The 26,978-nt window shown below is 43.1% G+C and overlaps 1 protein-coding gene across 5 annotated transcripts; it reads right to left on the reverse strand.

Annotated features, from left to right (window-relative positions):
- Positions 1 to 1,982: 1,982 nt before the first annotated feature.
- On the reverse strand, positions 1,983 to 26,978 carry SLC25A33 (solute carrier family 25 member 33). Of its 5 annotated transcripts, XM_084300125.1 has the most exons (9): positions 18,585 to 18,636; positions 17,611 to 17,812; positions 16,881 to 17,045; positions 12,340 to 12,519; positions 8,613 to 8,690; positions 7,091 to 7,191; positions 4,770 to 4,836; positions 3,135 to 3,418; positions 1,983 to 2,515 (listed from the first exon to the last, which is right to left on the reverse strand). In XM_084300125.1, the coding sequence occupies exons 4-9, from the start codon at positions 12,384 to 12,386 to the stop codon at positions 2,313 to 2,315; spliced, it is 780 nt and encodes a 259-aa protein (XP_084156251.1). In that variant the 5' UTR covers positions 12,387 to 12,519; positions 16,881 to 17,045; positions 17,611 to 17,812; positions 18,585 to 18,636; the 3' UTR covers positions 1,983 to 2,312. The 5 variants fall into 5 exon arrangements, with proteins under 5 accessions (XP_084156251.1, XP_084156249.1, XP_084156250.1 ...); XM_084300123.1 differs by lacking the exons at positions 16,881 to 17,045; positions 17,611 to 17,812 and adding an exon at positions 21,386 to 21,473 and having other exon boundaries at positions 18,569 to 18,754; XM_084300124.1 differs by lacking the exon at positions 18,585 to 18,636 and having other exon boundaries at positions 17,611 to 17,956.

Here is a 26,978-nt window from a genome sequence, read left to right on the forward strand (position 1 = left end):
AATCCAGAATTCTTGTTTTCTTCCACCAGATTTAGCTGGAGCAACAATTTGTTCACTTTCTTTAAGCCCCAAACTCTTCAAAAGGGTCATTTAGCTCCCTCCCCTCATTCTCAAAAGGTACCAGCAGGCTACACATTTGACTAACACTTTGTAAGTGAGCCAGTGTACTGTGACTACAGAGGAACGCTAATTTAAGAAAGCAAGTCTCAGAAAAAAAGTTTCAAAGCAGCAGCACAAGTGTCCTGGTTCTCAAAAATAGAAACAGCACCGCATGACTCCCATAGAGACTAAAGCTTTGCTGCTCATCATCTCCATTAAAAAAAAAAAGCCAGTTTTTAGTTACTCAGCTGTTTCTTATTTTAGCTTAAGGGTAACATGATATGTTCTTTTCAGTGAAACACAATAGAAATCAGTTATTTTTGCACTGTTTTGCCTCATAATGAGGTATGCATACATTCTACCCCTCTTTGCTCGGTGCTCCTCCATCACACTGATGTCAAATATGACATCAAGTACCAGTCACCAGCTAGTTTCTAATGAGAATAAACATGAAGGTTTGAATCCAGTTATCAACCCATTATATTTCTACAACAAAATAATAGCCCAAAAACTTTATCTTCTAAAAGCCAGCCCTACTCACTAACAGGCTGTTTCTTAATGCTTCGCATGATCTTTCCAAGTCCAAACACCACCTCCACTGTATGTGCTCCTTGAAGTCAAAAGTTGTCCATAAACACTTGGGTTATGCTCAAGAACTCAACACCTGCTCAAATCATGAGAAGCTCATTGTTCGGTTCGCCAGCAGGGAAGACTGAAGCTGGGCTCAAATGCTGGAGTGTTTGCCTCAGCTGTCAAAGCAAATGACACCAGTGAATAGAAGAGCATAAGATAGCCAAAGCAAAGCACAGATCTACCCATTTAAGTTCTAAAAATATATTATATTTAAGTTCTAAAATATGTTATCCTGCTCTGCCAGGAATTACATGGAAACAGTATTTTATGTAATACAAATTTACGTATACGTAAACAGTATTGCTGCAGTGCAAGTGGTAAAGAAATTATTAAATTAAAAGTACATTTTAATGCTTATGAAAGGACTAATTATATAAATTATGCAGGATACTTGATTTATAACTGAAATGTAAGAACTCTATCGTGACTACTGCTGAATACCCCTTTGATAATGTGTCTTTGATGGGGAAGGCAGAACTTTTATATGAAACGTGAGCACTGTTCCAAGCAGCTGCACTAGACTAGCAGATCCTTATTTCCTTCAATAGAAAATATTTATACAGGCTCTATATTTTTTTTGGTGTTAACTCCACTGACATGTCTGTGAGATAACCACCAGAAGCACTGCTCTACAAAGACATCAAACAAAGAGAGACTTGTTCCCGAACATCGTGTTATAAAGCAGAATCCAGAGCTGCATTCATAGTCTATAGTGTCTGGGACCTATCTCCTCTTCCACTCTCCAGACCCCTAGCACTGAAGTATAAGAAAAATTCAACACAAAAAAGCCTCACAGTAGCGGGAGGCTTATGTCAGGACACACGACCAAGTCTGCACATCTCATGGAATCTCTGCAGGTCAGCAGCCCACAAACACCGACTGCCCTTACGCTCTCGGTCCTTCACAAAAGCAAGGTCTAAAAGCTGTCAGTCGGGACAGATCAGTTTACACACACTAGCACTCAGGTGCACCCAGTACTGTCAATAATTACATTTTACTAAAGAGCCTCCCACAATCTTATTCCAGCAACACTGCCACTGTAAGTGGCTTTTCTGAGATGCTGGTGTGACACCTGAACACTCCAGAATGCTCACACAGCAACAAATGATGCACCATGAATAAAACAGAAGACCTCTCCAAGTTATTTGGGCATTAAGTTATTTGGGCATTTTAGTGCTAAAAAGTGACATGACATTAGTGGTAGGAAGACCAACTTTCAAACCAGTTCTTCAGTTTTAATACAGTTTTAATGAACATCAGTCCAAGAGATCACTTGATGGTACGAGGTACATTCCTTGACCACAATGGCTGTGCTTAAGGAAAAGGACAAACATAAATTAAATAGTGTAATTTAATTTAGTAGCTGTTTAATTATCATTAAGTTAAAAAAAAGTTATAATTAACTATTAACGTTAATGACTCGAGACCTTTCAGAAAGCATGAATCCAAAAGGAAAATATCCAGCAGGTGATCACAGACTCGTAGCTCTTCCACCAGCACTGCCACCTGCAGCAGTCATAAAGGACTATTTGTTCAATGAAGAAATTGGTCTACAGTCTGTAACAGTAGTCTTGGCTCTGCTACTTTGCGCGGTCTTCTAACAGATACACAATTAACTCATAGGTCGACAACACAATGGCTGTGTTTGGTATCTGTCGGATGAGCTGGGCAAAGAGTCCTCTATAGAAGGCAAGATAGCCTTCCTCACGTGCTACCAGACGTGCTGTCTGAATGAAAGTCTTGTATTTAGTGCCTTCTTCTCGCAGCCGTGTCCGTATGACCTCTGTAGAAAAGAGAAAGAGAGCCCAAAGTTAACAAGACTTAAACCATTCCGTTAAGAAACATGCTAAGACCAAGAAAGAATATGCAATGCCCATGGACATTAAATCCTTCCTGCATCCATCGCCTGCTAGCCAGGACTTCCAGACTGCCCTGCAGGCAAGGAGGAAAGTTAAAGATGACTTCCCCTCCACGTGGAATATATGGATTAGGTGCTTATTCAAGCTGCATTTAGATTATTCAACCTAAAGGCTTTATTGATGCCCACCCACATAGCCAATATTGCTCTTTGTATATAACCATGACAACATTCACATTTATCCAAAAATACCTCTGTTCACCCCACAAGCATTTCCCACACTTGGTTTGCATGCACGCATCCTTTTTCTGAGTTCTTATTGCCTCATGTGTGAATTAAAATAACCAGACGACCAGAAAACCACGTAGCTAGCTAGGAATAATGGGGCCAGAACTGGAAATGCCAATGCATACACACATGCTGCAGTAACATGCATTTGGTCATTCAAACAGCCAAGAATTTTACAACCCTAAAACCCAACATTTGCCTTGGATTAGAGGCAACAGCTGTTCTTTTGCAGTCATAAATGGAAAAGTTAACATACCATGTGGATAAGCAATACAAGAGGCACAGCCCTTGGAAACAGCAGCAGCAAACATCAGTCCAAAGAAGTTTGTGGAGTTCCTTTCGGTCCCATTAGTAGAAGAAGGGGGCAGCTGGACTTCCTTTAAGTGCTTTTTCAAGCTTTCATAAATAGCAAAGCAGATAATGGTCTCAGAAATCCCAGCATAGGAGGCAGTCAGGCCTCTATAAAAGCCACGGATACCTTCTGTCTGGTAAACGTATCTAGCACACTGCAGTGCATTCATTGGTTTTGAACCCCTCACTCTAAAAAAACAAACAAAACAGAGAATATAATGAGCCTAGAATGAGAAATAAGATTAAACAAAAACAAAAACCCCACAGCCTCATGGTTTTCAGTAGTTCCCCTACCTACAGAAATGGTTCTCTACTAAGTTTTACCAAAAAATTCTTCTAGGAAAGCTGCACAGAGCAGGATTATCATGCTAGGAGTGCACACTTGGCTTTGCTAATTGACTAATACAGACTTGTAATCATTCCTACAGCTCCAGTCCTATCCAGTCTGTGACAGTTCAAGCCAATGCTTTAAAACACAACAAACATTGAGAACACACTGCTTTGTATTAAGGTAGTAATTCCATTTAAAGCCATCTTCAGCAGACCAAAAGACAGAGGTCTCCCACATGAGAAGCGATCTTTCATTTTCAAGAGGCAGCATGCAGTTCAAAGGTGCCACCCTGTGAAGCGCTAGAATTAAGGCTTATAAATTATTTATAAGTTGTGCTGTGCTTAAGGATCTTTCTTATCTCACCTAACCCATCCTTGCAGGAAAGAATTTCCATTCTGAGGAGTCATAAGTAGAGTCCCTCATTGCTTCAATATCCACCAGTGACTGTGAATTGCTCAGCTAAAAGATATCACTGTCAAATTCCCTCTCTGCCCTCAGGAGGTACACTTAACAGTAATACAATGCTGAAAGAAGCAAGGGAACATTAAACCACTGCAACAGATTCTTACCGCCTCTAGAATGTTTTATGAAACTAAACTAATCCTGCTTCATTAAACTTTAAAAACCATCACCCTTTCTGCTCACAGCTACCTAGCTGTGTACCAGTAACCTTGGTTTGTTGCAGTAACACACACATCTGGATGATCTGGGGCTGGCACAAGCGATGCTGCCAAGTGGGACACAGACTGCAACCTTGTGTTTGGCTTCCCATACAGGCTCCTCTGACCTTTCCATGGCCTCTATTATTTCCCTATCAAAGCACTTCAGTCCTTGACGTATTTAGGCTCAACATCAACCCCTGAAGTACAGAAGACTGTGTAAGCAGGGATCTAAGGGCAAATTAATGTTATGCCCAAATTTACTCAATGTTTACAGCGGAAACAAAACCTGAATCTAACTCAGCACTGGAGGCAACTTCCACATCCCCCCTCAGTAGTAACTGTATATCAAAATTGAAGTGTAACACCCAAAACCTTAACCTTCAGCCTGACCAGGCAAAAGGATGGCAGCTTGGAAGGTGGGAGTCAGGGGAAAGAAAAATCAAGTTCAGTCAAAGTCTAAAAGACCATCAATAAAAACATTTTATGTTTTTAAGTTTTCCAGAGGCTCCCCTTAGCCACCTAGCAGTATCCCATCTCTGTCACTTACTTCCGTTCCAGTTGCATTCTGGTTTTCACCATCCATATAGGATTCATCAGGGAATTTGTGACAAAGGCTGAAAAAGGGAGAAGAAAAAGTACAGCTGAATCCGGGCCAGTGTACTGCCATTGTTCATGCAAATAGGAACCATATACATTGAGCAGTGACACAGTTCTAGTGTCACAGCTCCAGAGGTTTCAAAAGCCATGCAGGTGTGTAGCTTACAACGTGGCTCTTGCCAGAGAACTATCTATATTCAACTTCAGAAGGTATCATCCAATGGCCTTGGAATTTCATATGGGTTCCTTCCTTTTTATACCTGTCCTAATATGAACTTCACATTCCTAAAGACCACTGCAGGCAAGATAGCTTACCAGCTTACCAACTGGGTTTTGAAAAATACATAAAAGGAAAACCTGTGGGGAACACACACGTGTATTAGTCTTTCGCTTTCCCCAAGGCTCTAGGTGGTGCCATTGAGCCATCTCATTAATGAAATCCACCCATAATTATGGGGTTAGTTTGGGAAAGATGTTTAATGATCCCTCTGGTGACCGATGCTTGAACTAGCGGGGCTCTTCCGCTCAACTATGCCTCTGTTTGTCGTGTTTTTCTGACAACAAAATATTTTCCCATCCTGCGACGAAAAATACAACAAACCAAAACAATTTGGCTAAAACAGTATCAAAGGGTTGCTGATTTCTGTTAACTTGTTTTGTTGTGTTTGTTTTTGTTTTTTTTAAACTGTTTAGAGAAATTACTACATTTCAGTTAGAAAAACATTTACCTCCACTTACTAAAGAAAAATCTAGAAACATTTTAAAGTGTTGAACAGTAACATGGTTTCTCTGCAAATACGGTAAGTTAGGAGGTGGCAAACTCCTGGGATCAAACTCCATGAGGACTGCCTTTGGCTTCCTCCAAAAGCTGATTGTAGAATATTTCCAGTAACACTGAAAGGGTCACTGTCCTTCAGAAACAAAGATCAGATCATGCTGCTATTCACTGTTCTGTAGCTGCAATACTTGTTTCATGGTTTCAAGAAGCCCTTTTTGAAAAAATCTTTAATTAAGAAGACAGCCAAGCATGTGTCTACATCAGTTTCCATCCGCTTCAGTGATTTCTTAAAACCTCCCTCAACACTGAATGTGGACAAAGCATAGAAGTTCACAGACAGGAGAAATAAATAACGCCGCCCTGACTCATTCACAGGGGTACTATGAAACCTATGGAAAGTGCTGTGCCAGCCGAGCATCACTGCATTGTCTCTTGGTATATTGGCACAAAAATCTGTGAAGGCCAAAGCAAAAGGATTTCCAGCTGCACCAATACGCTTTTAAAGTGCCTTATTACATCCAGCAAGACTCAGAAACTGAACGCTGCCTGAAGTAAGTGTCACAGGCTTGCACAAGTTACAAAGCAGACTACTGCCAGTTGACTGATACATACAAACCATACATATAGATCTGTCTACCTATTTATTAGGCTCTTCTGTGAAGTCTTACATGCCTTTTCTCTGCCTCCTCGCATATGAGAGGATGACTTTTTGAAAAGGTGCTAAGGCTTCCTACAACATTACATAACAAGCACATGCAATACCTTTGCTATCAACTCTTTAGTTTGCACCAATACATGGCTGTTAGAACCAAATGCTAGAGAAGAGCGTATTTACCTTTTCAGTAACATTGTGAAACACCAATTTAAGCTCTTCAGAGAGTGTGTTCCTTAACAGTCTCCGTAGCAAGCTTGCCAAGTACTCGTCTGTTTGTTTTCCAGAGAACGGGATGTTTCCAGCCTCACAAATTTTATTTTTAAATAGTCTCTGAACTTTGGCTCATTAGGAGTGCCTGTTACATACCTCTGTTTCATGAACTTGGTCACGTCTCCCGATCTCGCCCTTTTATGGAGATCAGTGCTGGATATATTTCCTAGAAAGTATATCCTTCTACACCTAGTAATAGATCCTAATGTTTTCTGGCATATACAAGCACAAACCACATGTATGTTTCAGAATGAGCCACATACTGCCTCTAAATTCGTTCACATATCAATCACAATTATCCACAGCCCTCAGTCAAGACTGGTTTATTTTCCCAGGTCCTGCACAGACTGAAAGTCCAGTCCCTGCCTTACGATTCTTTCTACTCACTTTCTAGCTACTGAGAGGGGCAGAATACATCTTGAAGCAATAACAACCTGCAATAAATGCTTTAAAGAATTAAGTTGCATCTCAGAGCCACGCAGATGCCAATGCAGACATCCCTGCTACTGCTGAGGGGCTGGACACTGGGATATTGTGGCAGACCATACGGAAGATGAATTACGCTTACCTGCAGAACCTGCAGAACAGATGTGCACAATATTGCTGTTGGGTACAAAAATGCCATTAAATTGCTCTTTGGCTTTGGAGTAGCATGCAAAATAGACAGCTCTGTGGAAAATAACAGAAGAAAATCAATGTGATACTCATGACATCAAGTCAGACATGTTACTATTTTACCCCCTCCAGAAAAACAAGACTCCTTCTCCAAAGGGGCCTCCATACGACTGCTTCCATCTGCAAGTCTGAAGACGTTTTTTCTCCTTACAATACAATGCCACTACCTGACTTGACAGCCACAAAGCAGAAATATTTTACTTTCATACCAAGTCTGAGATGGGAGGCAACGTGGTCGTGCAGATAAAGCAAGTTGGATTGGATCCTAACATCGGCACTGGCATTAAATACACTTTGTAACCTCAGGAAAGTCACATCCCCACTCTGAGCCTATGCTAAATGGGGTCAGAGCTACAGCTGCCTTAGCAGCACTTCCTACTTGAAACAGTTAACCCTGGGCTGAAATGAAAAACAGTTTTACCCATCTCAAATCCCTACATAATGCATGCAAAAAGTAAAAACTCACAGCAAGATCTGCAACAGCCAATGCTTTAATATTAGCTAGGCACAAAATCTTCAGCCCTGCCAAGAGGTTGTCATTGGTATGTGTGGAAAGCAAACATTAGGTGCCTGCAAGGCTTCCAAATACAACCATTATAGGTAGTTTTGTTGTTACTGTTTAGAAAAGAGTGGGGAGACCTTTGGGGTTATGTGACAGCTTTGCAAGTCCATCCCCCTGACCCTCAGCTGCAGTTTTTCATTTGAGAAGAATTTAGGCAGTCAAGGACCAGACAGGTATTCCTGTTTCACCTTGCATCTAGCTCCTAGTCAGTGTCTGGGAAACACTTATATATTCACAGGGAAGTGGTAGGCCTTACTAGAGAGATTAACATTAACCCTGCAGATATTTCTACAGTATATTCCCCTGTTTTCTAAAGCATAAAGTCATTGCAAAAGCCACTTAAGTGACTTATTTAAAATACACCTTAAATTTAAATTCTCCTTTAGTACTAGGCTAAAATATCCGCTGCCCCCCACTTTTTGTTTTTGAGGATAGCATCATAAACTAAGTTCCACTGATAACAGAAAGCACAGATCAAAAGAAACAGCTAAGATACACACATAAAAGTTTACAGAAGCCAGTAAAATATGACAAATCTGTCAGATCCAGGTTTCATTTATAAAAGGACAGGTACTGACTTTCATAATTTCATCACTTTTGAGAAGAGGATATGAATATTGATGAGAAGCAAGTTCTGAATATATTTAGTGATTGATACATGTAACTGAAAGACAGTGTCATACAAGTATAAAGCAAATTTTGAAATTATTTGTTGGCATATGCACATCTGATACTCTTCAAAATCTAAGTTTACAGATGGGATAATTTTCTGACCTATTCTCAATCACAAACAAACTACAACATTCGGGTCGGTGCCTTCAACGTGTCTTTTAGCAATAGTTTAACTATTTACCTTGATGGTGCAACTCCAACCAAGTTTGGACCCAGACCTCGGAAGAGCGACCTTGGTCCTTCTTTTTCCAGAATTGACCTTAAAATAAAAACAAACAAGGGAAAAAATGGGTAGTATTTGGGTTAAAAGTTAAATTTCTTATTCTGGCAGGTGGTCAAAAGAACTGTGCTAAAGAAATAAGTATTAGCTGTGAACCTGTTAGCTCTCAAGCTACACAACAGACTTGAAAATTAGAATTATAGACTACTGGATAAAAGCCACTGTGCTGTAAAACTTCAGCGTGCTACAGGCCAATGTGTGTTGTATGACAGAAGGCTACAATTTCCATTCTTTGAAAAGCTGTCAGGAACTGAATTAAATAGTTTCACGGAGAATCCAATGCTAGTTGACTCTGATGAACACAGAATACTTTTGGCATTTTCTGTATCCAAGCAATTTAAGCAGTTCAGGAGTTTGTTGCCTGTATAGAGACATGGGGAAAAAAGAAAAAGGAGCCCTCTTCCCTTTCACAATTGAATGTGATTTTTTCCCCCAGAGTGAAAGCTGAATGCAGCACCGTATCAAGTTATGTCTCAGGGTAACTGTTCTGATTTTGAGGGCATTCTGCATCCTTCCAAAGGAAACACCAAGCACAGAGGTACTCCTGTGCATCACTGCTGCTGGATTTCATGGCCAGGTCTAAAGCAGGAAAACAACCAAATTATTTTTTCCTGCAATTCTGCAATTGCTCCAGTCTGGGTTTCCAAAGCCATTTTCAGCCATTTCCCCAGCAGCTGTCAAGCTCTGTACAATACCTTGCTCAGATGCCTCATTAAAAAAAGAGCTAACCTTACAGAAATCTTTCCACTATTACCAGGAGACATATTCACAAGGAATAACCTGACAGCCAAGCACTAGGAAACACAGCCAAGTGTTCACCAGTGACAGCCAGGTACGGTCTAGTCACCATCGGGATGTCAGTGCACAACCTGCTAGATGGCAGCTCTCCACTTTAAAGGCATATCATGGGAAAACCGTGCAATACAATCCAGATAACACCAGGTCCCAGGTGTAGTTCACGTGCACCTGTTTGAAATACCCATTTTTCAGAGTTTGCTTTCTAGGTCATTAGCACTGTTGGGAACGTTCCCCACAGGGTCCAAAAACAAGCTCATTAGACAGAAGAAGATATAGGAGCTTCTGAAATGCTTTTTCTGCAGTGAAGTTGAACTTTCTGTGTAAACTCCAGGGCTGAGTGTCTCCAAGGATACAGATCCACCAACTACTTGTTCTTTGTCACTTAACAGTCACGACTGCAGCTTCCAGCTGGGGTGACTCATCAGAATCTTAAACGGATTAGACAAAAACAGCCTGTCCTTCTGGAGTGCTTTCTATTCAGCAGCAGGCTTAACTTGCCCTCCTGAGTACCTACTTTCATTCTATTTACAGCAGTTAAGGGGCCTTCATACTCAACACCTTTAACTCACAGACAGATTTTATATGGATGGCTCTAAAGGGCTGCTTCTTTAGCCATATGGCTTTCCTAAAACAGAAAATTCAATTCACATCCAATTTGGTCATGCACACATGATCAGGATTGAGAAAGGGGTGGAAGAGAGACCTAACTTCCTCCTCTTCCTTCATGCACTTGTGTTTTATCACAAAGATCACAATCAATAGCATTACCTGCACTTCATGGATACTGCCACCAAGGGAATGACAGCAAGCATGATTATTTTGCTCTCAGTTCTTAATCCTCTGGGGCAAATAGGTGAAAAGCTTGGTGATACACGCAGCTGAGCAATTCCTAAGTAAAACGAACTCAGGATCATAGTCACCGAATTTAATGAGCTTAATAAATATATTAAATGGTTGACTCAATTTTAACCCCTTTTTTAACTCCCTAAAAGGAGGATCTCAGAGAAAGATGGGAAGAGGAAATAAACTGAGAACCTCGTGCCTTTAAGTTACCACTTCATTGAGTCAGAGCTCTCTCAAGTCCAATGCTGCAAGGAGAAAAAAAAAGTACAAAGGGAAAAAAAGAGATGAAAATCGAAGGCAATTGGCACTGCTTCACATTTTCAGTCACGGATTGCTCTAGATTCACCTCTGAATATACAAAGTGTTTGGCATGGGACAGAAGCAGTGTTTACAACACAGGAACTCAAGTCCCAGAATGACTCCAGCCATCTCGTTCTGCAGAGAATTTGAGTTAGCACTGTACTGTTATATAACCGTGCAGCTTCTCCCCAGGCAACCTGCCAAGTGTGTTGGCCTTACATAAATCATTCAACTTGTTTTGCTAGTCAAGTTAGCTATTTTCTTTGGCATTTCTACTACCTGATCTAAGCAGGACCTCCTCTGCATTACCCCGTCGTGTGCCCAGTGATCCAAATGTGGCGTGCCTCAATGCATTTGCGTGAGGTCTGAACCAGAACTTTACTGTGCTTTGATAGGAAATATAATAGTAGAGATTTGTCCTTCAGAGTTGCTGGTAAAATTAGTCAGCAGTTCTAAGAGGCACGATTTCACGTTTCATCTTCTTTATGAATATACATCTGAAAAGGGAACAGCTAGAGCATCAGCTGCTGCAATCTGAACCAAGAAAAGTGACTAAATAATACAGGTGTCGACAGGATTGATGCACAATAATAATTAGCTGAAGCAACATACTAATAACAAACAGAAGAGATCTCATTAAGACAGATACAGCTGAGGAAAAGATAAGAGCTTGCGAAGCTCCAAGTGTATTTTGGCAAGACTTCTTCTGCAAAAAGTGCCCTTCCCTTACTCCTGTAAGTTTCAGTTACAGATCATCCACACGACAGAGCAGACAAGCACAGCTTAAAATATATGGGATCACAGAATTCTGGAGGTCACCTGGTTCAAATGGATGCTAAAAGCAGGGCAGACTTCAAAGATGGATCAGGGGCTGGCATGAATCACTAAGTGCAGAGAATGAGAAACATCATTACAGCACTGCTCCATTAAGGAGCAGAAAAGGCCACAGGCTCTCACTTCTAAATGAAGCTTCCAAGAGAGTTCGTGACAGGAAAAGGCTGAATTAAAACTTCCCTCCATCAAACAGGTAAATAGCTTGGGCAGCAATAGAAACAAAGATCTCTCACCAGCCACTCAAAGCAAACTGGGAATGGCTCCAGGAAAGAAAGACAAGGAGTACACGACTCAAATTCAGTCCTTCATTGTACCAAGAACTGGCCCCAGCTAGTAAGGATTACCTGTTCCACTGCTCCAAGGAGATAATAAACATGACAATTCCCAATAAAACACAAAGACTACACTCTCTGTTGTTCAAAATAATAATGAATAATTAAACCTTTCATCCAGAATATTTTCTATGATAGTTCCTGCAAGCTAAACAGTGTCAAAAAGTTGTGGCATGTCCTATGTATTGATCCTTACAACTTAATAACTACCAAAAAGCTCCAATCTGGAGAGACAACTTAAAAATAACGCTTCCAGACACTTACTCAAATCAATTTGCTTTGGAAAGCTTTTGAGTGCTAGCAGCAAATTTCCGTGGAAGCTTAATGGAATACTCAGGAAACTTATCTGTGTTTTTAAAAGAATAATTTATCTTTCGACTGCTGAATGCAGAAGCCCAACTGATCTGCATCCTTCCAGTGCAAATCTGAAGCAAAATCTGCACTGCCTGTTTGCACTGAGGAATCGAAACTCAGATCTCTGGCGTCAATTAACATCAAAGGACCACAGGTAGAGTACTCACTTGAGAACACTGAAGAGCCCAGGTGATACAGACGTTGGCCTAACCATTCCTTCACCACTGATGGTCCCCAGCTGGACTTGCGGGTAGTAGACAGCCCGGAAGGCTAGCTTCGAAGATTGGAGCCGTGTCTTTATTACTTCTAAGGGACAAGTAAAGATGGCACCAACTGTTCCTCCACATCTGTAAAACACAAATTTAAACACAAGGCAGAGCCAGTAAAACATGGCTGCACAGATAGACTGAGTCACAAGAGCACTGAGTATAAATATAAAAAAATATAAAGACTCGACTTCACTTGCTCCATGCTGTGGGCAAGTTATCAAGAAGCAGGGCAGTTCTTCCACCAGGGAAAGGGAGACAGTTCCCAAGCCCTGGAGGAGGGGAGAGAAGGTTGAGAAACACTTCTGATGACTAATGATGATCCCATGTAGCGATGAGGTTGGAGGGGTGAAACACAAAGACAATACCCAACCCCAACAACAATCCATGACCATCTGCTGGTCCCGGAGTCTGTCAGGACTTGGAATTCTGCCTGTAAAAACTTCAGAGGCACCCATGTTTCAGAGGCTGTGCTCCTTACACAGACATAGCCTTGGATGGATTTTTCCTATGGAAAGCAGGAACCTTGCAGATAAAAACAAGCAACTGGGGATTAGGACACTGTAGGCTGAAAACACAGCCATATAACCCTTCACCATTTAGTACTTATGATCAAAACGGCTGCCTACAGAACTAGCAAAGAGAATGACTGTAAATTAGGTCTTTTTAAAACAATGGGTATCAACTTTTTTGGAGGGGATAGAGGAAGCTGCAAGGATGAGAGAGAGGGTGGAAAAACATAATAATGGGGTTGCTGTTCTTTAGGCTACTAAAGATGAACAGAAATCCCAAAGTCTGCTGACACAAACACTGAAATAATACATATACACACGTGTGTACATGCAGACATTATTATATATAACATAATAAACATACAATTATATATATATATTTACTTATATATATAAAAGAAAGATCCTATCCTCTAATGACCCCTTACATTAGATGTATCTAACAACCAACCTCATTTGAAAACACTCAGCAGGGGGCAGAAAGAATGGAAATTATGGTTTTAATAAGGACATTTAACTTGGCTTGTCCGCTAGTGACACTTGCAACTTGTCACTCAGCCCTTATCACTGTCTCACTCCGTTTGTTTTTCCTGTTCTAGGGCTTTTTCTCCCTCATTCTTTAAGGCATGTCTTCTCCCTATAATTGGGTAATACCAGAACTGAAAACCAAGCTTCCAGCCAGCAGCAACCTGCTGTTACAAACTCTCCTAATTCACACTCCAGACATAGAGACCTACTGTAAAAAATCAGTTTTGAGACATAATAGAAAATAATCAAATTTGAAACAGTCCTGAGAATTTCCAGCACAGAGCTTTTACTTACCCCAGGGCTAACTGCTCTTTACCTTAGTTTCAACAAACCATGTGTTGTACACGACATTATGCAAGTTCCAAAACCTCTCCTGTTACACCTTTCCCAAAAAGGGAAGCTAAGGTTGCCAGCACAGATCACACAGCAGCTTGTTATTATTGAGATCTGGTGATAGCTGAATGTTCCAGCACAATGATGGAAAAGCAGCCATGACTTTTATCACTGGTGCAACAAAAGAGCTACAAAGATCTTCTTGAAATCAAACCAGTCCTGGGTATCATCGCTGTTTGCTGCCATTGCCATACAGGGGAGCAAAAGCTGGAAGTTCCCAGTGTTAGCAAACTGGCTGAATCAAAGTGTTGGTGGCTCACCGCATGAAAACAACACGTTGTGCTTCATGTTCTGCCACAAAAGCCCGAGGAGCAATGCTGGAGCCACCTGTTCCCTTGCTCCAAAAGCCCACGCTCTCATCTTCCTGTAGTCAGCGTGGCTCAGAAAGTGCCTACTGGGCCAACCACACAGAGTTCACAAGACCCTGTTTCCATCCATCATCTTGAAAATGACTTGTCAAACCATTTCTCTCTCCACCTCTGTTCCTCTTTTGTTTTTGAATGTCCTTTCTGTCAAACTTCACAACTAAAAACAATTCTGAGGATGGCTAAAAAGCACTCTTAAGTTTTATTAATCTAACAAGCTGGCATTTAGGAAGACAACTCAGGAGTTCAGTTTTTTTCCAAGGGCATTTACTACAACCGATCATATTGACAAAGAAATATTTTCTTTATTTACCCAAGTTTCAAAGTATGTTATTCCTTCAAAAACCTGTGTTTAGACTTTCCTTAGAAAACAGCATGAGTCAATAACTTAACTTTCTTTGATGTTAATGTCAAACTGCAATTTAAGGAGCTTTCCCATGAGAAGAAGAAGAAGACAAAAATCCCATCCTTTAACTTGCACATAAAAAAGCATTACTTGCTCGAGTCACAAGAACTTTACATGAATCAGTTTAGGAACAGAGAACTACAAAATGACAAGAATGTAGGTACTGGAATGTATTTTCTCTGCATGAACTATTTCACCAGAAGAATCATTTTTAAACACAAGGAAAACGACACTGAAAGACTGGCAGAGAAATTCCAGCTGCAGATACATCTAGTTTAGAAATGCTTTATCTGGTGCCACTTACTTTGCTTGCTGAAATAGTGTCTTACAGCAAAATATAACAGCTCTTTGCCAAACCCTGAAGGCCCTGGATTCTAAATGCTGTGCTTCTCAGACGCAAACATACAACAGAAGAAACTGTTGTCACGAAGCCTGACAATCTCATTTAACAGCAACACTTCAGTGAGTTTTTCCTTTAAGTTCTTGCTTCTTCCTCTTCTCTGATGAAAGGGGAAAACTTGGCTGGAACTAGGGACAATCCATACATTCAGAGTGAAAGACAGTGTAAGGAAGAGATTTGCCTTCATCCTGTTAAATCACTTAAGCTTTGATTGATGAATACAGACACAAAGTTGTTTATGGGATGAGGTATAGAGCAGCTGAGGTGGTGTCACTTGGATCAAGAATGGCAGTGTTCACAGAGACCTTATCAGGTCGCTGATTATTTTGTGTACTGAACCAGGGCTTGGACAGGAGCCTTTTGGTCTGTCAATACCACTCTGGAGGACACGGCTTCAGCTTGTCCTTCCCTGTTTTGTTAGATGCATCTCATGTTGCTCACGTGCTATAACCTAGATCTTGGGGGAAACAGAAGGGCCATGAGCAGTTTCTCCTGCAAAACTTTTCCTGTTCCCATAGTTCGAACTTGGAGCGGGAAGTGCTTTGAGGATACCTCTTGCAGATCCACACTGCCACCATCCCTACGACGTACATCCCACACAGATGCAAACATTATAATTAACACCCCAGTAATCAACGTCCTCAAAAAAATGCAAATCTGAGGGAGCTCGATGAAAACAATTTGATTTCTTTCATTCCCAGTTCATCTACCAATGATGCCCTACTGTTTTCCATCCTCACTTATTTCACATTTATGAAAACTAAAACAATACCTTCACAGTGACACCTGATAAATTCAGAACAAAAACTCCATGTCCTGTTTCTGAACTACCAGTTGCTCAGTCTAGAGTGACATCTTGCTACACAATTCTTCAGCCTCTCTGGCATTTCCCCTCCTTCATCAGCTGTCTTGCCTTCCTGGCCTGCTCCTTGCCTTCCATCCTTTAAGTTTGATGATCCAGTTAATTTATACAGCCTTTAATATTTAAGTACTTCTGGGAATGTATATGTAATCCTCCAATACTCAGCACAATGAATTAGTATCTGCATCGTGAGCTTTAACAGCTCAGAGTTAATGTTGTCAGCGTGACATTTAAGAAAAAAGCATTACCCAATAGAGCAATTTTCAGAATGTCAATAGCGTGCACACATTATATCCCAAATATAAATACAGCATATAGTTCAAGTCAGGACTTTGATGCATTACACATCTTGTACAGATGAGCTGATTTTCCTCCACATGGAATTTTTTTTTGCATCACATCCTGGTGTTGCTCTATTCCCTGGAAAGATGGCTGAAAATAACATGCTGTGCCTAAAAGAAACACTTTGTACTCCTAGGGTGTTCCAAATGCCTTCATCTGGGAAGAAAGGAAAAACACCAAGCAGCCTTCCCCAGCTACATAAACAGCCCTCAACCCTGGCAGATTCAACTATGAATATGCAGCGAGGTAAATGTGATTTGGGAGGATCTAAAGGTGCAATTGAGGCAATACCTCCAAGTCTTCATCCCGTTTAGGCTGAGGTTTTTAATGATACACCAGTGTGGAACTACAGATCCGGAGATGATATGCACTGCTCACTGCACCAGCATCTAGCAAAAAGCTCAGCAATGCCTAAAGATGTCATTAGCGGAAGGGAAAAACCTCCTCGGCCAGAAAACACCATGGTACACTCTTCTCAGTCACATGGCAAGCATTGAACAAGAGGTTCCCAGCTCTGCTCTGCATGCAGCACAGGCACACAGCCCTCTCCAGTGCGCAACACCCAGCAATTCATCAGCCCCGGCCTGTCGCATGCTGCCAGAAAAACAGTGTTTGTCCTTCAGGCTACAAATACCTCCTCTGGCTACAGGATTGCCAGGCATATATTGCCACTGGAGCAGGGGAATGCGATTCTCTGCTTTGTCATGTCCAAACAAAGAAATTAAGGAAAGTGCGGTACATATCCTCAGGCCAAGAGTTGAGTGTTTACGGAGATATATCCTGTGCTATACATTAAAACCTGCAGAAAAAAAAATAAATTGCTTCCATAAACAGAAAACATTCTGTTTAAAAACCATGCCAAGAACGTTAATCTCAAAATCCAATTACAACTTCTCTCGCTGCCAGCTTTCTATTTTTACAAGGCCCACCCCCAATATATCACTGACTTGCATATGAAATCAACTCCCGGCGCCCACTAGCACAATCGATACAGATGATGCCAAGGATCTTAATTAAGAGCAGGGCTTATTTCATCTGTCCTAAATTTAATCACTGAGCAATACTCCTAATATGAATAACCGGACGTAATGCTCAGTGTTAAGGATTTGAAAATTAAAAAGCATCCAAACCTGCAGTGATCCTTCAGCAGGGAAGCACAGACTTCACCCAGGTTGCAAGGAAAGCTGATTGCCTGGTTAGGGGAGTCGTAACTCCTAACTCAGGCTGACAGCATCGGGGAGAACCTCCTCCTCTGGCCACTGCTCTCAACATATGGAGCAGCTAATTTTTGGTGGCCAGGAGTCAACTGGAACACAAGGGGAGAATTAATGCAAACTGTCTGGCAGCTATATTTAACGGGCTACCTTAAGAACCAGGTTGACAGCCACAATTCAGCTCACGCTTCGTGGATTGTACCACACACTGCTTCAAACCTCAAAACACAGCTTGAAAATCATCTGGTGCTACTGTCTGGACCCCTCTGGTGGACGCAGAACACTGTCCCAGTGAATTCAGTGGCACGACCGGTGCTTAACACTTCACTGCACTAACACCGCATCTGCTTTCCTGGTTGTTGACAGAGGATCGTGTCTGTGAAGGCAGCTCAAGGAGATCTCAAGGTGAGCAGCATATTCACAGCAAGTGCTACACAAGTTTTCCCCGAGATTGCGCTTGTGATAGGAATTTCATTTTATTTTTCTCAAACGTGCCACATAGTCTAGCATGAAATGCACAGCACAAACAGCAGAGCAGGTTGCATCTTTGATATTTCAGTATTGCATCATCAAGACTGGAAGCAAAACAAGCTCCTGCATTCTCAGAAGCCATAGGAAAACCAGCTTCAAAGCAATACAGACTGTTCTTCATGCCCCAGTTTTGAGATATTAAGCATTCAGTGTATTTCCAGCTAACAAGGCTGTCATCAGGTGTGAATATTCTTGCAAGCACTTCCTGCGTTCCTCAGGCTGATGCACTGTTAGCCAATTATATAAAGCACATGAAAACCTAAACTAGATAGAGGAAAAGAATGAATCTCTTCATGAAGTCTAGGTCTGCCCTGGACCACACACAGCACAACAGATGTCCTTCGGGTGAAGACTGCTTCTGTCCATTTTACATATGGAAACAATATCTCCCAAATGGTTCGTTAGCATTAGTACATCGCGTAATAATCAACATCTGTGGGAGCTGTATGTGGCCCCGTACCCACAACTCATGTGGTTACTACTCTGGGGAGCAGCTTTATGTTAGTCCTGTTATTTGTGCTTTACCCTCTGGCAAACTGAGGTGAACCCCAATGCTTTAAACAAGAATCTCGGTGACCTCATGCATTAAACACCCCTTGGTGCAGCTGAGACAATCCGTGTACGCATATGAAGACAGGTGTCAATATCTTCAAGGCAGCTTCCCGGTCTTGCCAAAGTGTCTTCCAGCTCTTTCCCAGGTGGTTTACGAAAGCTTTGGCATCTCAGGTTGCTTTCAGGGCAGCAAGGGAGTTACAGACTCAGGCTTCAAAACCAAGACAGAGAAAGTCACAAACATGGTTATATTCACAGAGCACAGCTTCCCCAGCTTGAATAAAGCTGCTCAAGGATAGACATCACACAGTGCTTCTATGAAATCAAGGTAAGTTTGTTCTTAGCTTTTTCAGGTATTCTGCCAGTTCTGTGAAAAGCTCTGCAGCCTCTAAATATCACCTGATAGGATCCCTGTAGTAAACAGAACTATTCCAGCTGGAGAGACAACATGGAGTCACCTCTGCTGCAGCCTGAGCCAAGCTTTGTCCCCAAACAAAAACAAGCAAGAACTCCACTGACTTCACCAGAGAAGGAAGAACCTGGACTTGTAAACATGCTTACATCTGTTGTGCAATTTAAGCATCATTCTGCTTGTTGCTGCTGAAATCTTCCCTGCCCTCAGAGACATTTTCCCATCAACATCCCAAGACCTTTTGGTTTGCTGTTATTACTGTAAAAGGAAGGAACAGAAATAAGAGGAAGCCAAGGACTGTGTCTGCCTGTAAGTCAGCCTGCTTTTCCATGCAGACATTAGGGTGTTGTATTACATCTCCTCAGCACCTGACGCACCGCCCCGTACTCACCTTCACACAAGGCTAATGTAATACCAATAATAAAGCTCTAACAAAATTATTTTAAGTGAATGAGCTTCATCTACAGAAAATATTATACAATGGAACAAAGCTTAGCACCTTACACAACTTATAAAGCATTCAGAGCTTCCAACACGTTCTGCTGGAGAAGGTAATTTTATCCACGGTCCTGGTTGTGCAGGAACTCTGCATCACAATACAACCCATTTATTAAGGTTTAATAGGATTCTAACAGAAACTGCAAAGGTATTGGAAAGATCAATTGCTCAGAGACTATTGCCTGAAGATAAACACAGTAATAATTCTAAAATTCCAAAACTGGATACCTTGCATGGTAGTTTAAGACTGACATTCAGTTACTTGTTCCACCCAGCGAGCCCCAGAAGTCTGCATTTCTTACTTGAAAAGCAGAGGTAATGGCATCAGTAGACACATACAGAATACACGAGTTCAGGGTCTTGAACAGGGAATCACTCTGAAATAAATCTCTTTTGGGATGGTGGGTGGGAAGGTAACACATTATACACATATACCCTTGGTTGTATAGGGCAAACACTTCAGCATAAGCTGGTGCACAAGAAGAGAAGCTAAATTTGCTGTCTCATTTTCCTTTCTGTAACATCACAGCCAGATAAGTGATAGTGCACTTTTTGGTGCCACTTTAAATAAGAAGCTATTTTTCAAAGGCCCGCATACCCTACAAGGCCATCCCTGTCCTCCACGCTGTATTTTCATCACTGCTTTAAAAATGGATCAGTCTTATTATAACAGACAGGTCAGGAGGACGTGCTCTGTTGTGTTTCCATTCTTTCCTTCCATGCTCCATCAAAACCAGCTTGGACCTAATGCCTTTCTAGGTATCCTGCATAAACTGTTTATTAGGATCCTTGGAGAAGGTGGAGGGTACACTAAATGACTAAGGAAGATGCTGAACATCCATTGCTGGATTAAAACACCAGCGAGTTTAAAATTCCTATTTATTTATTGTGCAAGGAGTTCTGTGAGGACACCTAGAGCCCTGGAGAGGCATTGTTACTACCCAAACTAGTTGCATGTGTAAATCCAGCTCCCATTGCTGCCACAGCCTCCAGGCGCTGGTCTAATACAAAGAGGGGGGAGAAAGAAACAGGGGGAGAGAATATTTACAACAATACATAACAGCTGAGCCAGCAGAAGGGCCATATCTCTTTAAAACTTAAAAAAAAATGGTTTTAACATTTGTGTTTAATGAATTTACTGCCCCATGCACGTCAGAGGAGACTGAACTTTAGCAACAGAAGGAACTGTGGTGTACTATTAAACAGATTAAACCCAACAATTGCTTTCATGGGGGCTTCCTAACTGCTGTCAGCTGGCAGGCACTACAGAGTATCCCACCACTGAGCTAGTCTAAATAACTGGGGAAAAAAAAGGAATTTGCATAAGGACAGAAGTACATGGAACAGCAATTACGAGCTGTGTATTAAATGACTATTTATTTACTTTACGCCACAAAATGATCGTACTGGACTGCAATGAAGACTCACATGGTACCTTATTTTACACGGGTTGGTTTTCATTTTCGTTTGTTTGTTTTAAGCCTCACACGACAAAACCAAGCAGCTGACAACTCCTTGAGAGAGCCTGAAGGGCCCAGCAGGCCACTACGAGTACCAGGACCTTCTCTCCTTTTTTTTTTTTTTAATACTTCCTCGTCGGTACAACCCCACGGACCCACAGTCAGAGCCATGAGCTCTATGGCCACCCCCGGTGCTCATTAACAGCGCTCATTAACGCCCTGCAGCCACCCCCACACCGCACACAACCACCCTTCGGCTCCCAGCCCCCACTCACCACAGCAGGGCCGGCCGTGAGGGCAGCCCCGGCCCAAATTACGCCTTTTTATTAATTAATTAACCGCCGGCCGGGCGGCCCCGCTCCAGCCCCCCCCCCCGGCTATCGCCTCCCTCGGGGGGCCGTCAGCGGCCGGGGGGCCCTTCCCAGCCCGGCACGGCCCTGAAGGCAGCAGCCTCCCGGTGCCCTGCACTCACCCCCCGGCGAAGAGGTGCAGCAGGGTGTTCTCCTGAGGGGTGCCCGCCATGCCGCTGCCGGTGCCGGTCCCGGTGCCGGTGTCGCCGCCTCAGGATCCGGCTGGGCGGGCGCTGAGCGGCGGAGGCCGGGCAGCGGCGCGCATGAGATGGCGGCGGGCGGCGCCTCACGACGGCGCGCCCGGCCCGCCCCGTGGCTGAGGCCGCCCCTCTCAACAAGTGCCTGAGGAGCCCCCAGTTCCCAAATGAGACCCGAAATGTCACAGATCCGCAGAATCGCGGAACGGTTGGGGTTGGAAGGGAGCTCTGGAGATCGTCCGGTCCAACCCCCGTACCGAGCAGGGTCACCCAGAGCACGCAGGATGGCATCTTCCATCTTCCATGGAGATACTCCAGGGAAGGAGACTCCACAACCTCTCTAGGCAACTCTGTCACCCTCACAGTAAAGAAGTGCCCCCTCATAATCAGCTGGAACACCCGCTGTTTCAGTTTGTGTCCATTGCCTCTTGTCCTGTTGCCAGGCACCACGGAGAAGAGTCTGGCCCCATCCTCTTGACACCCTCCCTTTAATTATTTATACACATTGCTAAGATCCCCTCTCAGCCTTCTCTTTTCCAAGCTAAACAGGCCCAGCTCTGTCAGGCTGTCCTCATGTGACAAGTGCTCCAGCCCTCTAATCCTCTTATTAGCCCTCTGCTAGACTTGCTCCGTGAGCTCCATGTCCCTCATGGACTGGTGAGCCCAGAATTAGCCTCACCAGGGCTGTGTAGAGGGGGAAGCTCTTTTGGTTTTGTGTTAATATCACAAACTGAGGAAACACGCCAATTATTTCACTAGACACACAAAAAATAAAAGCTCAGTTTGCGTATTCAAAACCCATAGCTTTCCTCTAGTCCTTTGAATGGCCTGGGGGAAAGCTCAGATGCTCGCAGTGCTGAGCAAGAAAGCTGCTGGGTGTTTCTGAGAGACGGCTCGACACTGAGCTTTAGCAGGCTTTATGTTTAAGGGGCACATGACATCAAGCTTTTAAAATTTGCACTCCCCTAAAGTCAGTGGAAGACCTTTGGCCCAGTGCAATGATTTACACTCATCTGTAGGATAGATGCCATCAATTTATATGCTGTGGATTAATTTCACAGCCAGGACTTTTAGGAATGTCTGGCTTTTTACATTAAAGCTAAAATCCTGGGGAAAAGATTAACATGTACAAAAAGACCCTTGGTCTGTACATTTTCCATATACACAAGTTTTCTATTATCATGACAACGGGCTTGGGCGAACAGCCTCCTAGTTTGAATTCAGATCCAGACATGAACCTCATGCCTCCTGTATGGCACAGGCCAAAATTCCAAGTCCTCAGACTTTTGGAAGCTGGGGTTTGAAGGCTGGGTCTGCACACTCTGAGTTTAGACTTCAGCCTACTTGGAGGAAAACAGGGCTTAAGGGTTAAAACCAAGAGGTGAAGCAGTACCTGGGTCCACGCTGGGGGCAGTGCTGTTGGTGTGGGCCTTCTTGGATCCTCAGAACTGTCCTAGACCTTTCTGGTTTTGAGGTGCTGATGATGAATCCCAATTTGCTACAAAGAATGTTTACCTTTAAGAGATCTTATGTGGTGGCTGGAGGGTAATGATTTACCAAAGCAGAATCAGTCTAGCAGACAGAGGTGATGGGATCCCTAGTCTACAGCATTTGTCGAGACTAAGGAATGAATACAGCATTAAGTGCAAATGGGATCTGAGGCAAAGTTACAACTCTGACCACCTGGTTCCCATGCAAGCCAGAATCCCGAGGATCCCAAGCTGTCATCAAGATTCTGTAAAGTTACCCTTTGTAATGAAATAGAACTTACACCAGAGATCCATACGGTGACATGGATTTGGTAATTGTTAATATAGAGAGGAAGCTGGTCCTGTGAAATGGTGAGATTACTGAAGAGCTTTCTTTCAAGTGTAATCCCAACAGATCATGAAAATTAATCAAAGAATAGAAAGTTCTGGAGAGCAGATGACTCAGAAAAGAGTTGGTACCCTTTGCAGGGTTATTGCAAGTCAGATGATTCTTTTAACACCTCTCTTTTGTTTGCTGGTGGTAGTGATTCAGCCACCATGTGATATTTGGAGGCCCACCTTGTTTGTAGTGTCTCTTCCCAGCCAATAAAACCACTGACCTTATCACATTGACAAAAGCATCCGGGTAGGCATATGGATTGAGAAAGCACACCTAGGCAACTGATAACATCAACACGACTAGAACTGACTGTAAGGACTCCTTTGCTAAGACTTCCTGCGAAATGCAAGTGGCGCACATTCACATGCAAATAGATAAAGCACATGCATAAGCACACGTATATACCAGTGAAAGCTGGGCCAAGAGTTCTTTACATCTACAAACTACAAATGCACAAAGGCGGAAGCACCAGCCTTTCCTATTCATGCACACAAAGCACTTATGCTTACATACACATACAGGGATAGAGTTCGGCCAAGCATTTTCCTACATGCCCAACCACAAGAGCTCTCGCCACAACGAAACTGGTTTTGAGCCCCAGTTTCATGCTCCCAGTCCCACAGAAACAAAGCAGCCCTTCTCACAGTACATCTACAAACACTTGTCTGTGCGGAGCTGTGAGGTGGTAGGAGGTTATTTCTAACCCACCAGCAAATTCAGGAAAACATTTCCTAGGTCAAATGGGTTGGTTAAGCCTGGGGAGGTGCCAAGTAGTCTCTTACAGCATGGAACCACGATGCTGGACCTGAGTGACGGAAGAAAATCTACTTCAGGCAGAGGGGAAAAGGGAGAAATGGGTCTTCATGAACAACAGTGAATGGGGTGTAGGAAAGGTCTTGGTCAGCTGCTTTAGGGTCACAGAGAAGTGGGGGAAGCTGATCCCGCAGAATGTGCATGTGGGACAGGTGCCCTTTCCCTCGGCTTGTTTTGTTCTATTGCTGTTCCCTTGCTCTTTCCCTGCCCTTATGCTGTCCACACTGTGAATCTCTTGCAGCTGTCACTTGGTGACTGGGCAGTGGGCTCGTCTGCGAGGCAAAAGGCCAGACAAGAGCAGGAGCAGCTGCCAGACCAGAGGGAAGTGTCAGGGCTCTCGTCTTGGGCCGCAGCCCACGCAGGGGGTGTGCGGGAGGCGTAGGCTCTAGACAGCCACTCATCGACCAGCTTCCCAGAAAACCCTCTGGACAAGGGTTTCTAGCAGGGCTGCCTGTGCCCTGAGACCTGGGCAAGGATGTGGCCAGAGCTGAGCTGTTTTTAAATGCAGCCATTTCGAGTCAGTTCACTGGCTGGCATGGCGGGGTCACGTATGCAGGAGGGCGGTCAGGTCGCTCCTCTCAGCATTAAAGCTGTAGGGCCTGATTTCCATTTCCTCTGTTTCTGTGCGAGCAAGGCTGAGATGGGATACACGAAGGTCAGCAAATGTTATACTGCTCAGAACATTTGGTCCATTGTATGCTCTACATCCTATGGACCCTTATAAATGCAAAGACGAGCAGCTATAGAAAATACCCGTAAAGGCAGCCAGCAGCACAGTGCTTCCCTGTCTCCCTGCCACGTGAGATTTATCAGGTCTAGAAAGCCTTCTTTAATTACTCAGCTCTTACGGAGCCATCTTCCCTCATTTTATGCCCTTTGCTTTATATACCTCATTTTATGCCTTTACATACTGCCAGAGACGTGCAGCAGCCTTTGAGGCTTGGTACTTGAGCTCTCATAATTCATGTAGAAGCAATTTAAGGGACACCTGCCTCCTGCTGCCCACAGGAGCAGCAGAACTGGCTATGAGTTGGCTCCTCAGCCATTGCCCAGCACAGCAACACAGGTGTCTAGATTTCAGCTTACTTTAACACATTCTAGCAGCTAACATAGGGTGTCTTAGGCAATTACCAAGACCAGCTACCAGTGACCACTTCCCTAGGTTAACACCTCCTGCTTAGTTCTCTATTTGCTATCAGGTACGAGACCACATATCCCAAATTTATCCCCACTAAGAATCATTAGGAGCAAGTTACAAGGTACTGGAAGTTTTTACAAAGACAGTAAAGCAATTGCAGGCAAGGCTATTTATGGACAGCACTGCCTCTAATGAATGGTAATTAAATAGGAGGACTCTACAGTAACACAGAATCATAATCATAGAATATCCCAAGTTGGAAGGGACCCACAAGGATCACCGAGTCCAACTCCTGGCTCCCCACAGGACCACCCAAATAGCAAACCATACTTCTCAGAGCATTGCCCAAATGTTTCTTGAACTCCAACAGGCTCAGTGCTGTGACCGTGTCCCTGGGGATTCTGTTCCCATTCCTGACCGCCTACTTGGTAAAGAATCTTTTCCTACCATTCAACCCAGACCTCCCCTGACACAGCTTCATGCCATTCCTTCAGGCTCTATTGCTGGTCACCAGAGAGATGAGACCAGCACCTCCCCTGTAATGCCATACTGGTTGGATCCAGTATTTTGATTAAAACTTTTTATTTTTTTTTAATTTTTTTTTTTTCACCTGACAGTTGGTCTACTGTAGAGGCATTTTTTAAAGTACAGATGTGTTCACAGAGCCCTCTGGTGGAAGTACCATTTAGGAGCACAGATTTTTTATTTATTTATTTTTTCTACCGGGCCATCATCATCAGCTTCTGAAAATGATATAAATTATGGTGGTAAAAGTATTCTTCCATCACCAAATCTGAGCTTAGCAGAGCCTTTGCTAGTCTAGGTGAGCATCAGCCTATGATTTTCCATTTTACTAGGTGGCAGAGTATCTTTGTGAAATTTCCTCTTACCCTATTTACCATTGCCAGCAGCAAAGTGGAAGCAATAAAAGACACTGATCTAATTGTCTTTCCAAGCTCATTAAGGAGTCTGTTAATGCAGTTCCGGCTAGGTGCCTTGACTGAGTGGCTTGGAAGCGTGCAAAGCTGCAAGTGAAGCCTGTTTGCCTGGGGACCACTGCCACCCAACTTAACAGCTACATGTTACTGGCAGCTGTATTGAGCACATGAGGCTCCAGACATTTTTGTCATGTGTTTCTGCATTGGCCAGAAACTTATTTCTGGAGCACAGTTCAGACAAATTTATGCTAGTAGGCCAGAGGAGGTTGTGTAAATTTCCTGGAGCAACATATAAGCTAAATTAGCACATCGTTCCTTAGCCTGGAATGCTTGTCTGCCTTCTGGACTAAAGAATAATTGCAGCTGTGCTTTCCTCTAGTTCTCATTCCCCAGCAGAGAGCACTGTAAGACCAACGTTAGAAGCAGAGCCACTTTAGGGCAGTGGAAAGTTAGGCACATGAGGTTGATCTTTAACAGATCCTGTGTGCTTTCTCTGCCTGCACCTCCAGTTTTGCCCGTATATGCCTATCATCCCCTCTGGACACTTTGAAGACACCCTGTCTTGTGGCTCCTGTGTCTGTCCATGAAACACATCTCAAAGCAGAAATCAGTCCTAAAAAGCTCAGGTGGTTGTAACTTTTTTTTTCTGAAGCCCTAAAAAAGAAAGCCATAAATACTGTCCAAGCATCTTGCTGTTTTGACCTGGACAGCAAAAATATTACCTGCTTCCTGGCTGCCATCACATTTACTTTCATTTTCC

This window comes from Netta rufina (genome assembly GCF_964035555.1).
Source record: "Netta rufina genome assembly, chromosome: 22".
NCBI lineage: Eukaryota > Metazoa > Chordata > Aves > Anseriformes > Anatidae > Netta > Netta rufina.

Coding starts and splice junctions, on each gene's coding strand:
- SLC25A33 (XM_084300122.1), bottom strand. CDS start 21,435: ATGGCGGGCACCCCTCAGGAGAACACCCTGCTGCACCTCTTCGCCGGG. Junction 4,837..7,090: donor CTGTTCTGCAGGTTCTGCAG/GTAAGCGTAATT, acceptor TCCCTTTTTCAG/CCTTTGTCACAAATTCCCTG. Junction 3,419..4,769: donor AGAATGCAACTGGAACGGAA/GTAAGTGACAGA, acceptor TTGTTTTTTTAG/AGTGAGGGGTTCAAAACCAA.